We start from the raw sequence: 14,875 nt of genomic DNA on the forward strand, positions 1-14,875 counted from the left end.
TACATCACGTGGGGGAAAAGTTTCAGTAGAACATGTGTAGCATGATTCCTCTGTCTACGTGTGTATGTGCAGGCTTTATATGGATAGAACTTTGTGGAAGGAACTGTTCATTGTGCCTCTGGGGAAAGGGAAAGGGCTTCACTTTTTATTTTATATCCTTCTCTACTTATTTAAACTTTTTAAAAACCATAGAGCATACATTACTTTTATAAGTTAAAGAACCTGTTTAAAAAAAAAAAAATCATGTACCTTTGGCTCTGGAGTAGCTTTTCTTTTTCCAAAATTTCTTAATAAACTCATCCCCATCTATGGATTTAATAATCCTATATCTACAAATGAATCCCAAATCTTTCATTCTAGCCCATAGATACCTCTCTCTTCTGAACTCCAGCTCTGAATTTCCTGTTCCTTGATGGATATCTTCCTCTACACACAGTAGTGGCACCTTAAGTGCAATAATTCAAAATCTCTTTCTCCTGATGTGCTCCTTCTCTGTCTGTTCCCTGTGGATCCAACTTCAAACGTTTCTTGGACCCATTGATCATTTCCATTACCTCGTCTTCTTCCACAAGTTACCGGAACTTGGATTGGAGCCCAATTCTGGCTGACTCCAAAGGCCCTCCTTCGAAACCACAAGTGGGCAATACATTAGCCCTGACTTTACTTCCCTAGACCAGCCATGGCATGGAAAGATCCATGATTTTCTCAGAGAGGCTCTCCCGTCCCCTTCTCTGCCCCTGAGCTCCCCTGGAAGAAAGACTGAAGTTTTCCTCTGACTCACCTCTTCTGAGGAGTGGGCACTGCTTGCAGACCACGACGACCTTGGCACTCATGTTCTTGCCGGCCTGCTGAATTGCCAGATTTCCCTCTTTATAGATGTTGATGATTGAGACCGTGGCGTGCAAACTCCCACCTCGAGGGATGGTGGTGATAACAGTGCCGGCCAAGACTGCAAAAGAAAACGTTTTTGAAATAATGGGACAGTGAAGGCAAATGTAAGCAGAACTGAACGTAGTTGTACATTTCTCTAAGTTTCAGATGGGAAACATTTTAAAGTTAGAAAGAAGGTCCTAATAGAGCCATTGAATTTGATTCTGTACATTTGTCATCAAAATTCAGGTTGAAAAAAAGGAGTCGTGAAGCTGCAGCTGTTAGGCGTTGATACTGAGTAGGAAAACCAAAATATCTGCGGAATTGCAGTCAGTTGAGACGAGGACTCGTTCCAATGTTTTATCCAACATATGGATCAATTACCAAATAAGGGATGGGCTCATGCGCCTCTACCTGTGAATACTCAACAGGACCTTGTACCTTTAGAGGCAATACCATACTAAGAGGCTGCATGATGGGGGTTTGAGCCACGAAGATCTGAGTCCTTGTGTCTGTGTGGGTGAGCGCCTACCTTTCTGTGTCTCCCCCTGGTTCCTCTCTTTAGCTGGCCTCTCTCCTTGAACATTTTTTTTATAAAACACATATTTATTAAATGAAGAATCGGTCTTACAAATATCCACTCCCTTAAACCTTCTCCCAGGCTTCTACAGCAAATGACCAATTGCAGGTGCTGGAGGAAACTAAAGAGAATTGGAAGCAGCAGTTTGGGATGGAGGTGGGGGGAAGGAAGAGGGAAGATGGGGGTCAGAAAATAAAAGCCCCTTTCAAGAAAGAGTATCATAAAAGCAGTGAAGGTAATCAGGGTTAGCAAAAACCAGAATTATTTCTGTTCCTTAGACCAACCCCCCCCTTCATCCCTTATTTGTCTTCTCTCAGTGGATATCAGGTGCTCTCTCCTTGAACTTTGATTCATCCATAGATCCCCATCTCCCTCTAATGATCAGTAAATGTCTGTCTTTTTCTGGGTCTTTCATATTCTCTTTTTTATCCATCCTGTTTAACGCATTTAACAAGTCAAAGTATAGAACTGAGGTATAACTTAAGACATTTTCTTGCTTAAAAAAAAAAAAAAAACTCTAGCAAAATTCAGTTGCTTTTCATTATGTCACTCTCTCTTCTTACTATGTGACACTCAGAGAAGAGTCTCACTTCTGACCCACAGAAAGAAAGATGCTGTGTTTCTCAAAGGCGTGCTTTTGGCATTCTGGGGTGGGGGGGGCATGGGACATTGCATGTGAGGCAGGACTTGCATTGAATGACTTTCTGATGAATCTTGTCTCTACCCAGAAAACCAGTAGCACCCGGAAGTTATTGTGACAATCAAAACCTGCCCCTAAAGGAGTGTTACCAATGCTGGTTGGGAACCAATGGGCCACTGGTGATAGTATTGGGTCGTTTTGCCATGGAAATGAGTCACAGTGGAATAGATCGAGTTTTGGACTTGGCTGATATGACCCTTTCAGGATAAAGTGAGAACTCACTGCTTATGTGGAACGCAAAGATCATAACATCAGAATTCTTCTCATGCCTTACTTTGACTCTCAGTCATGAGTGTTTACTGCAAAACGTCAGTCAGTAGCCGAGTGAAATCAGGTCGCTCTGAAGGACAGGAAGGGAGATTTCCTTAAGCACCTCCTACAGAAGACCACACTGGCGTGGGAGCAATGACACCTCGTGCTACTGGTTTTCATTTTCATGCCATTATTTGAATTTCGGCATGCAAACTCCAGTTAGATTTAGGGCCCTAGATTCTTTAGTGCCTTCATACCTTCTCTACAACATAGTCCGTCTGGGCTGCAGCTACCACTTGAAGGCATAAGAAAAAGCAAGCAAAGCCTCATCTGGGAGGCCCTTTGTTCTGGGTAACCTATTTAAAGGCTGTACCAACTTTCTTTTCCTGATAAGACTTCTCTTCGATGTTCCTTTTAAACATAGCCAACATAATTAAACTTGGGATCTTTTGCTCTTAAGTGGTTTTCACGGAAAGTGCAATTTTTTTTTAATTGGAAAAAACTCTTAGAAATTCTAAGTCATTAGGTAATATCTCCTCAGGTTCCAGTTTATAAGAGTTTCCAAATGGATTTCAGATTTCCAAGTTTTAATTTACTACTTTGGAAGGACACTACAGAGGAAACACTTGAATTTCTTCTGAGAGAGGCCAGCTTGGATATGTTTCTAATTAACTTCAGTTGAATTACAGATGTGTGAAAAAATACTCAGTACATGAAAACTATGTGAGAAAAAAGGGATACAGGTTTTTTCAGGAATACGGAGCCAGCCAGAATACACAGAGCGGTAGTATCACGTACCAGGAGTCAAACTATTAAGTTTACGTGGAAAATGTATATTTTCTGTACATGAATTTTTCTCAGGTGTGAAATCTAACACTTCAAAAGGCACAAGTCAACATACCCTAGTGTGTAAGAAAATATTTTCTTGGGTAAATGAAGAGTGTAACTGACCCTTTACCATCACATTCACGGCAATTCCTTTGAGATTAAGCATGCGGTTTCAGGTTTCTGATTAAAGAGGAAAGGCTGGGTTTTATTTCTTACCAAAGTTACTCAAGCAATAATTGCTCTCCAGAGTCCCCGACCGTCTACACTTCTGCTGACACAGGGCCACGGTGGGTTTTAAACCTTCATTCAAAGAAGAAAGACATAAGATTCAGGAAAATGAATTCAAGTATAATTGGTGTTTAGATCTGAATCTACCAATTTAAAATTCCCATATATTTCCCTGGGCCACCAATCTGTCATTGCAATGAAATAATTAAAAAGCATGCAAAGGCAATTCTTCATGCTACCAACTCCTGCTCTAATTTCTTCAGGGTAACTCAATACCCTCTGCTGAGTTTTAAACCTGAGATCAAAGATAACCCAAATTTAGCCCTATTCTCTTCTTCCTTTATATATAACTAATGCTGTACCAAAAATAGATACAGTCTCATGTACCCTGCTTAGAAAAACCCAGTACAACAGATATGAACACAGGAGATGTAGGTTAACTCCTCATTTTCCAAAAGGAATCCTATGGGGCTCCCGCTGAGGGTAGAGGGAGCTTTCTTGGTGCATCTGAAATACACAGTCGCCCAAACGTGAGCAGTACAGGTTTCTGGGAACACTGCTCATGTGGTAAAGTGTGCTATAGCTGTAATCAGATGCAACCAGTCACTAAACATTTATTTTGAGCCTGGAAGGATTATTAGTAAGGCATTATTCATTGCCTAGAAGGATCTTAAGAACTGAGAAGTAGACAAATTTGAAAGTACAACTAAATAGATAACCACAGTGGTTCTCAGTCAGGGGTGATTTTGCCCACTAGGTGACAATTGGTAATGCCTGGAAATATTTTTGGTGATCACAACTAGGGGATGCCACTGGTATCTAGTGGGTATATAACCAGGGATGCTGCTAGACATCCTACAGTGAACAGGACAGCCCCCAACAGCAAAGAATTATCTGGGGCTCCCCTGGTGGCGCAGTGGTTGAGAATCTGCCTGCCAATGCAGGGGACACGGGTTCGAGCCCTGGTCTGGGAAGATCCCACATGCCGCGGAGCAACTAAGCCCGTGAGCCACAACTACTGAGCCTGAGCATCTGGAGCCTGTGCTCTGCAACAAGAGAGGCCGCGATAGTGAGAGGCCCGCGCACCGCGATGAAGAGTGGCCCCCGCTTGCCGCAACTAGAGAAAGCCCTCGCACAGAAAAGAAGACCCAACACAGCCAAAAATAAATAAATTAAAAAAAAAAAAAAAAAGTAACTCCAGTACTCACCCTTTAAAAAAAGAAAAAAGAAAAAAAGAATTATCTGGCCAAAAATGTAAATAGTGCCAAGGTTGAGAAACTGTAATATGATGAAACGAAATGAAATGAAATGAAAATAATCCTCATTATCATCATTAAAAATGTTTCCAAAATATTTCCTAATGATTCACTTACATGTGGCAACATGCTAGGAAGAACTAAACAAAGCTGTCACAGAGCAGTACTTGGTGGGTAAGAATTTACAACTGTAAGATTGCCCTGCTAATATGTTCTGCTAACTTTTCTGTGAATTTACTCTTAATTTGTAGCCCTACTTAACTCCAAAGAGGATCCAAAGTGGATTATAGTATTAAATATATACAATTTAATGTTAAAATACACACAATAGCATATATATACATATATATGGAGAAAGAGCTCAGAAAGCATTTAGAGGGACTATTGTTCCAGCAGTTGGGGACCTGAATTTACCTAATTCGCTGAGTCAAAAGGTAGTGGCATTAGTGGTTCTCCCTGTCTCATGAAAGAGCATCTTTTCACGTGGGCCACTGGAAACCAGCTCCTTCTCGGCCTCAGAATGTTAGTCTGGAGGTTGGGTGGGTGTCCCACACGGCCCCTTCTCTCCCTTGGGCACATCCCCGCTCTCTTGCCTTTAAGCCATCAGCTGTCCCACCTTGGCCCTCCTCATCCTCCCGTCCTCTCCCTGCTGCCCCGCTCCCCCCAGCATGGCACCTGGGTCTCAGCCCTCCTCTCCATGTGCTCCCGTGCCCGTGGGTGGGTGTGCTTGGTGGGTCCTCCCTCCTCGGGGACGATCCCTCTCGGTGCCGCCACGGCCCCATCCTTCCCAGACACGTCCCCTCTGCTCCATCTCCGCCCCTCAGTCCCAGGCTTACATGCCCTCCTGCTGAAGTCTCATCACCAGTCTCCCAAATGTAGACACCTGGTCAGCCAGTGTAGCCTCCTCTCCTTCAAGCTTATTTATTTACTCTCAGACTCTCATGAGTACTTGCTTTCTGTCTGTAGAGGTTCAACACATTGACCCCTCGCATTCTTCCCACTCCACCAACCTGGCCCGTCTTCACTTCCTTAGCTACTCCACTTAGTTTCCATGGTCTGTTATCTCACTTTCTTGACAATATGTTAAACTCCCTTTCCCCTCTGCCCTCCAACCCTTAGGAAGCCTGAAGGAGCCTCTGCTTCTCTTTCTGCACGTAGACAGCTGAGGACACAAATGGACCCTCGTCCAAGTGACAAGCTGTCTCCAATTTCCACAGCTGTTTTTCGGATTCCCCCAAGCCCCCCGGGGCTCCTACCTCCCTTCTTTCTCATTCTCAGCAGGTGACCTTGCCTATTTTCTGGGGAAAACAGAGATCACAGAAGAAAATGTCCTTGAAGCCCCACCAGACCTCTGAGCTGTCTTTATCTGCCCCCCTCACTTCTTTCCTCCCCTGAGAGAGGCTGCCCACGTCTGGTCTGAGGTTTGTCCTTCTGTGCGTCCTCCGGAGGCCAGACCCTCTCATCTATGTGGAAATTTCCTCTTCAGTTTATTCCTTCACTCTGCCCTTCTGTTCTCCTGCTGTGCCGGCTACTTCCCATTGGCTTTACCACGTTCACACCCTCCCTTAGGCTCGAACCTGCGGACTGAGCTGCTGGACTTAGTGTCAGTTTCCTCGCCTTGCTCTAAACGCCCCTCACCCCCATCTGGCTTCTGCCTGCACAGCTCCATTCATAACCCTTGCCAGGGTGTCCAGTAGCCTCCACGTCATGAAATGAGATGGTAACATTTTAGTCCTGCCTTTGTTTGAAGTCTCATCAACACTTGGCTCTTCTGAGTACCCCCTTCACAAAACACTCACTTCCCCGGCACCTGGGTTCCCCCCACGTCCGCCGCCTCCCCTTAGCTGCTCTTTTCATTCTTCTCTGCCAGCAGATCCTCCTCTTCAAAGACCTGGAGTTTCTAGAGATTTAATTCCAGCCCTTCTTCTCCTTTCCCCGTAACCCCTCCCTAGGCAATCGCATCCTGCACCATGGTGTCAACCACGTACACGTTGAAGACTCAGATTTGAATCTCTTGCTTACATCTCTCTTCTGGCCTGGAGGTCCGTAGATCTAACTGCCTACATAACAGCTCCATTTGCTCGTCTCACAGACACCTCTAACCCCACAAGGGCATAGCTTAACTTATTTTTCATTAAAGTCAAATTTAAGTTTATTTATACATATTGTATATATTCTTATGTCAATGCTCTTGCCATATAATAACATATTCAAATAACTTTAATAATATTATGCTAACATGCTTGGATATTTACTATTTATTTGCCAAAGAGTCAGCTGAATATTGTACATGTTATTTCATTTAAATCTCATAATAAGCACAGCTTAACTTATGAATCTACCCCTCAACCTATGACTCTACTTCTATGAATGGTAACCTGTGCAAGCCAGGGACCCGGGAGGCATGCTTCTGGATCGCCCTAGTCCAATTAACACCGAGCCCTGTCAATATCTCCCCAGGTCTCTGGCCTGCACAACTGTCAGCGTCTCTTGACCGTCTCTGTATTTCTGTCCGGTGCACTTCCCCTGGACAACCTCAAGAACACGCTGACCCTCCTGACCCCTACAGTCCATTCACCTCACTGGGGCCTCACAGAGTGATCTTCACCAAGTGTGAATCGAATCCTGAACTTTGCTTAAATCCACCAACAGCTTCCCCCCGCACTTAGGATAAAACCCCAGCTACTTAGGGCATCAGGAGTGAGGTGGTAGGGCCTACAGATGAAACCAGCAAGAGAGGCTAGGGTACAAAGTGCGAAGGAGTTTGGCCCCTGTGCCGTCCAATATGGTAGCCACTGGCCACGGAGGCTTTTAAATTTTAATTAAATTAAAAACTCAGATCTTTAGTAGCACTCGTCACATTTCAAGTGTTCAACAGTGGCCACTGTATTGCATCGCACAGGTGTAGACAATGAATTTAAGTGGGAGAAGGACACTGCTCTGTGTGTGTGTGTGTGTGTGTGTGTGTGTGTGTGTGTGTGTGTGTGTGTGTGTATGGGGCATTCAGTGGGGAATTAAGACAGAGGAAGGGGACCCTAAGAGTGTGGCTACAGTTGCTGTGGACCATGCTTGGGAAAACGGGTGGAGAAGCAGAACTGAGACAGAAAATAATGTGATAGAAATGAGTTACCTTTGATATGTTTTAATTTAAATGTCTAGCAGTTGCAAAACTCTAGGAGAAAATTACAAATTCATGTTTGCAATTTCAGAGAAAGTTTAGGACTGGAGATAAAAGCTGGGGAACCACAGGATAAAAGCTGGGGAACCACATGAGTGCAGACAGATAATTCACTGGAAAGAATAAGGACACCAGGGTCCACTGAGATGGGCTGGAGAAATATTGCTGTAACATGCGGCAGTACACTTGCAGGCCACAAGGTGGCACACTGTGGAGTGCTCAGAAAAATCAGCCCTTCTAGAAGTGCCTGTACTCAGGAGAGCCCTGCTCTGGGTACCTGCAGAAAATGGTGGGCAGTAAAGCTGGGTTTATCTCAGACTATTTCATATCTTAACCTTAGGTCCTTCCTTCCCACTTTTTTTCTCCTCCCTGGACTTAGATTTTGAAATCTCAGACCTGAAATCCTGGTGGGTAGAGCTGACAGGGTGTAGAGACAAGATACAGGGACCCACACTTGCCTCTCCATTTCTTAGATAATACCAGAGTTTCCTGACTGGCTTCTATAATACCTCAAATATTTTTGTTTGATTTACTCCAATTTGAAAAAATAATACATTTTGTATGACACATTTTGGAGCATACCCCTTCCCAAAAAAGTCCAAATACTGGCAGATGTGAAAACAGGCAGGTATCAGGGCCCTGAAACTTTAACCTAAAACACTACAGTTCTATGTAATCAAAAGAAAAACATAATTTTATAAGTGCCAAGAAAGAAAAAGTAGGCTTGTAATGATCTGTGCCAAAATAGGGCTCCTAGCATTTTTAAGTGACCATAATTTTCTTAGATAACATTTTAAAATTATTAGCTTAGAAGCATTCTTACACCTTACACTTTTCTTTAATTCATGGAATCATATTATTCTCTTCCATAAGTTTTCATCTTATTTAACTTATTTTAGTCTCAAGTATTTTCCTCTTATTTAATTTTTTTTTTCTACTTCAGAAGAATTTTTCTTATACTCCTCAAGTTTGTGTACAAACTTTAAACGAGAAAAACTTACCTGTAGTCACAGGAAAGGTGGTGGTAACAGGTGGTGCTGTAGTTGCCGGCAATTTCTTTGGCCTGAATTTGTAGTGACCGATAAATCCATCTGCAGTTAAACTTAAGTCTGATAAAAACTGAATGAGAAGTTCATTTCTCTCAGATACAATTGGCCTAAAAGAAAAAAAAAATGTAACTATATATATATTTAAAAATTTAGGTGACGCCTCTCTGAAATGTAGAATTTTCTAACTTTCCATCAATTTCTGACGATAGGTTATTCTTTGTTTAAACTGAAAAGCTGAAATACTTAAAAAGATGATGGTCTTAATCTGCTCAGCATTAATGCGAATAGCTAACATCTACTGAATGTTTGCTCAGTTAGGCACGTGCTTTATGAAAACCGTTGAATTCTGTCTTCACAACAACCTGTTATTATCCCCTTTTCATGGAATAGGCAAGTGAAGATCGGAGAGTTCAAGTGATTTGCCCAAGGCCCTCGGTTAGTATGTGGGAGAGTCAGCCTTTGAAAGGACCAGGTGCATTTAGAGACGCTGGTAGACATTGGGACCAATGTAAACACTGAAGCTGCAGCTGGTTCCTCACAAGCGCCGCAGGGTTGGGCCTGACTTGGCAACCACACAGCTTCTTTGAACTAAGACTGTGGGTTCCAGCTGGCCTGGGGAGCTAGTGGTGCTGGCCCTGGGGAATCAGATGGAGAACTTCGGTGAACAAATTCCCACACCCTGTGAAGACACCACCAAAGGGATCACCTCAGTGGGCTGGTCACCTAGGGATAAGAAAGCCATGCAGGATTTAATGGGACTTTCATTTCATTGTTAATGAGAGTTCTTACGCGTGCCTGAAATGGAAACCTTTCTGTTTATAATCTGGGTGGCAAAATGCTGTGAAGGAGAAAGAGAAAGTGATTACTTTGTTTTGGTGGTCATGAACGACATCATTAAGAATTCTAATTTTAAAGCAATTTTAGGGGCGTGCTGGTACTAAAGGTTTAGTGGCGATAATAACTGAGGCTCAGAAGCTCTGTTAAATCTTAGGGGATAACTATATTATACAAGACGGTAGTTTCATTTAATCTTGCTATTGTTATTTAAACAATGGTTTAAAAATGCTGTTTGGCTAATTCTATTTTAAAACTATTTAATTCAGAAGTGGAAAATTTATTTAATTGAGTTAATTGGTGGTTTGACTAAACTCCTTTTTTTGAGGCGTCTTCTCAGCTGAATCACTTCTTAGCCCTCACGGACAGTAAGTAATGAGGCAACCTATCAGCTATTTTGAGTGGAGTGGGTGGAGGGGAGGGTAGATCTGGACTTGACCCAACCAGTTAGAAAAACTGCAGGATCTTTTCTGTCCTGAAGGTTATTGCCTTCTTAGCCAAGGGCTGAGACAAACCTAAGAGCAAGCTCTGTGACCCACATTTAGAGTTCCAGTCACAGAAGTGACCAAGGTCATTTAAATAATGCTTCTGAGAATCAAGCCTGGAACAGAAATATTTTATCTTGCTTTTGAAAACACATTCCATTGAATAAATACAGTGTGCACGAAACACAGTTTTCAACTACAAGTACGAATAAGACACGTTAATCTTGTTTAGATGATAAAATTACAAAAAGCACTTCTTATAAGCAGCAAAGAAAACCTTAAGATCCAACCAGGTCAGCCTTCTAGGCATGATGTTATAATCATAGTGATCACTCACTGCCTTTTCTATGAACTCATCTTGGAAGCACGATATTGGAAGCTGAATTTTCTCAAGGAAGAGTATTTTAGTAACAAAGGTATCTTTAGTTAGGCTGCTACTGAGCTTTAGTATGAGTGTGACAGAGTCACAATGCCGTGAATATACTGAGGGTAGAGCGTTGCATCTGCAAATTAGTTACAAATCGCTAGGAAGGCAAGGGGGCATCTCACGTGGACCCACTCCCCACGGGCAAATCCCAGGAATGGACTGAGGATGCCGACCGGTGTCTTACAGAGCCGGCTATGTGAGCGGTCTCTGCTTTGCCATCTACAGCCTTCCTCTTCTTCAATCACTACAGCCAACCAGCCACCAGGTCCTGCCAATTTTGCCTCCTAAATATTCCTTGATCCACCTCCTCTTCATCTCTACCACCTCAGCTTTACCGGGACCACTGCTACAGCCTCCTTGCCAGCTCCCTGCTCCTCTTGTCTAGGGCGGGCGTTCTAGAAGCACCGATCCTGTCACTTCCCCTAACTGCACTTCGAGAGCTCCCATGTCTGCAGGACGTGGAACCCAACTCCACTCTCCGCCTCCTGGCTCTCTGGGCGCCCACGCAAGGTTCAGGCTCCAGAAGAGCATATATCTCCCCTGTGGATCTTCAATAACGGAGTTCCCTCTGCTTGGAATGAGTCTGTCCTAAGTTCTGCCTCTAACTCTCTCTCTTGCTTCAAGACTCAGCTTCAAGAGGCATAATCTCTTTTCCCAAACCTCCCCTGACCTCCCGCCACTTGTCCCGACTGGACCAAAGGACTCCTTGTCAGAAATCCACCAGGACATTCCGTTGTCAATTTACCTATCTGCCTTGTTTTGGTCCTTCCCATACTTACCTCTGTATCTTTTGTTTTATCTTTGTGTTCCAGGTCCCTAACATCGTGTCTGCCACACGGCTGGGGTATATATAGTAAATGTTTCTGAACTGAATCCAATGGTATCGATACTGATTTGAACCAGGCACAGAGATGCTGAAGTGATGTCCCCATTGCCCCCACCCACCCTGAGTTTTGTGCTTCTCCTTTCCTTTCGTCTACAGATTTACTCATACATATGCATCATGAAACCATATATTCTATAGGTTTGCAGTTTTTTAAACTTGATATAAATGAAAGAGTATAGTGTGTCCTTTTCTGTTATTTTTTTCACCCTCAACATTATAACTGTGAGATTCATCCACTGTGCTCGGGGCTGTACAGTGTGAACTATAACAGAATCGAACTATTCTTTTGTTGATAAACATTGTGCTGTTTACTCTCCCCCCAGTACAAATAATATTGATGAGAACATTCTTGTATATGTCTTGTGATGCACAGGGACACAACTGTCCACGAGGAGAGTAGGGTATATGCTCTATACCGGGTCAGAGGATACAAGCTCACTTTCAAAATTTTTTTTAAAATTATTTATTTATTTTTGGCTGCGTTGGGTCTTCGTTGCTGTGCACAGGCTTTCTCTAGTTGCAGCGAGTTGGGGCTACTCTTCGTTGCGGCGTGTGGGCTTCTCACTTCGGTGGCTTCTCTTGTTGTGGAGCATGGGCTTTAGCCGCGTGGGCTTCAGTAGTTGTGGCTCACGGGCTCAGTAGCTGTGGCACACGGGATTAGTTGCTCTGCAGCATGTGGAATCTTCCCAGACCAGGGCTCGAACCCGTGTCCCCTGCATTGGCAGGCAGATTCTCAACCACTGCGCCACTAGGGAAGTCCTTATTTTCAATTTTATTAGATATTGCCAAACTGATTTCCAAAGTGATTGTACCAATTTACATTCTTGTCAAAGATTTATTCACTGTGCAGCTTTCTTCTTTGGGGCATGCCTTTTCATGTCTTTTGCCCATTTTTTCTGAGTTGTTATCTTTTCCTTAATAATTTTTAAGGATTTCTTGATATGTTTTGGAACCTAGACCTAGGTCTTTGTCAAATATATCAAATATTTTACAAATATCTGTTTCCGTTTTGTGCCTTCTCTTTTCCCTCTCTTTAAGGTGTATTTTGATGAGCAGAAATTCTCATTTCAGTTCCCAATCCATCTGTAATTGACGTTTGTGTGATATTAGATATGAATACAATTCATTTTTCCCATAGAAGCAAAAGTTGTCCCTGCCTCATTCTCAACAGGGTCATCCTTTACCTGCTGATCTGTGCGTCTCTGGGATATGTCTAATCTGCAGAGACATGTGGATATGTTTCTGGCCTCTCTGTGGTGTTTTCATTAGTCAATTTTTCTATCGCTCTGTTAAAACCACACTGTCTTAATTACAACAGCTTTCTGACCTGGCTCCACCGTGGTTGGTCAAATCCTCCTGCCGGTTTCTTCTCCTTCAAAACTGTCTTAGTTTTGTCCCCTCCCCTAGCAAAGCCATGTACATTTTACAGCTGGACTGTCAGGTTTAATGGAAAGCCAATCTTTAAAATTTTTAAATAATACTGATTTTTCCTATTCATGAGAATAGCACATAGCTCCATTTATTTAGGTCTTATTAAAATATCTTTTAGTAACGTTTTATAATTTTCTCTATTAAGGCCTTGTACATGATTTGTTAGATTAACTCTTGAGGTTTTTTTTTGTTATTGCTATTAAGATACCTTTTTAAAAATACAAACTTTTTTATTCAAGCTATTTAAGATAGTCTTATATAAGTTAACGTTTTCAACTAATAAAAACATAAGTTTGCAAGTCACACTTTAATTTGGTAATATATAAAATTAAATTAATAGATTTTTCTAAATTCAAACCAACCTTGAACTCCTGGTCATAAAGTATTTTTTGATTGTTAGATTTGGCTTGCTAATATTTTTTCTTTTAGGATTTATTTTTCATCACATTCATAAGTGACGTTGGTCTTCAGTATTCTTTTCTTTGTCCTTATCTTGTTTTGGTGTCACTTTATACTAGCCTTGTAAAATTTGTTGTGGAACAATCCCTATTTTTCTCTGGAAGAATCTGTGCAGTGTTGGAATTATCTGTTCCTCAAATGTTGGTTAGAACTCATGGAGAAAAACAACCGGGGCCTGTTTTTTTCCCCCCTTGATAGGAAGACTTTTCAACTACAGATCAAATTTCTTTAATCATTACTCTGGCTTTTTCTTTTGCCTGCGTCCATTTTGCTTAAAAAAAAAAAAAAAAAGGAAAAGTATTCTCTCCAATGGTTGAATGCAGTGTTCTCTATCCATTAGACTAAGCCTGTTGCCTTCAAATCGTCTACATCCTAATTTCCCATATTGAAAGAGATGTGTTAAAAATCTCCTACTGTAACAGTGGACTTTGTAGATTTTTCTTTTAATTTTTATTATTTTTCTGAATTAGATATTTTGATGTGCATACAAGTTTATAATTATTATACTTTCCTGATAAACTGCACCTTTTATCATTACATAGGAACTATTCAGAACTGCTTTCTGCCTAAAATTCTTTTCCCTGTTATCAATAAAGCTATGCCAGTTTTCTTTCAGTTAGCATTTGCTTACAATAGATCTTTCTATCCTTTCATTCTCGAATACTCTGTGTTCTTATTTTTTGGAGACGTGTCTTATAAATAGCATATAACTGGATTTTACTTTGTTATCCAGCCTGACACTCTTTGTCTTTTCATCAATGATTTGATCCATTTGCATTTATATTGATTACAGGTACGTCTAGATATATTTCCATGGTCTCCTTTGGTGCTTTTTTTAAAAAAAAAAAAATCTTTATTTATTTATTTATTTATTTTTGGCCGTGTTGGGTCTTTGTTGCTGCTCGCAGGCTTTCTCTAGTTGTGGTGAGCAGGGGCTACTCTTTGTTGCAGTGTGCGGGCTTCTCATTGCAGTGGCTTCTCTTGTTGTGGAGCATGGGCTCTAGGCACGCGGGCTTCAGTAGTTGTGGCACGCAGGCTCAGTAGTTGCAGCACGTGGGCCCTAGAGTGCACAGGCTTCAGTAGTTGTGGTGTGTGGGCTCAACAGTTGTGACATGCAGGCTAAGTAGCTGTGGCTTGCGGGCTCTAGAGCTCAGGCTCAGTAGTTGTGGCGCACGGGCTTAGCTGCTTTGCGGCCTGTGGGACCTTCCCCAACCAGTGATCGAACCCGTGTCCCCTGCATTGGCAGGCGGATTCTTAACCACTGCGCCACCAGGGAAGTCCTCCTTTCGTTCTTTTTATTTGTCCTGTCTTTTAAAATGTTTCTCTTTTTCTCTTTTGTTGCTTTCTTTGGATTGAACTTTTTCTCATTGCATGTTTTCCCTCCACTGTTTTGGAAGTTAAAGACTCTATTT

The 14,875-nt window shown here is 42.2% G+C and overlaps 1 protein-coding gene across 1 annotated transcript in view; it reads right to left on the reverse strand.

Annotated features, from left to right (window-relative positions):
- The window catches only part of PCOLCE2 (procollagen C-endopeptidase enhancer 2), a 72,784-nt gene that overhangs the window by 862 nt on the left and 57,047 nt on the right, over positions 1 to 14,875 (reverse strand). The window contains exons 6-8 of the mRNA XM_082461285.1: positions 8,894 to 9,048; positions 3,447 to 3,530; positions 782 to 949 (exon numbers count right to left, since the gene is read on the reverse strand). Of these exons, the coding sequence (XP_082317411.1) occupies positions 782 to 949; positions 3,447 to 3,530; positions 8,894 to 9,048 (407 nt within the window). The remainder of the gene's footprint in view (positions 1 to 781; positions 950 to 3,446; positions 3,531 to 8,893; positions 9,049 to 14,875) is intronic.

The sequence above is a fragment of the Balaenoptera physalus genome (genome assembly GCF_965194825.1).
Source record: "Balaenoptera physalus genome assembly, chromosome: 4".
Taxonomy (NCBI): Eukaryota; Metazoa; Chordata; class Mammalia; order Artiodactyla; family Balaenopteridae; genus Balaenoptera; species Balaenoptera physalus.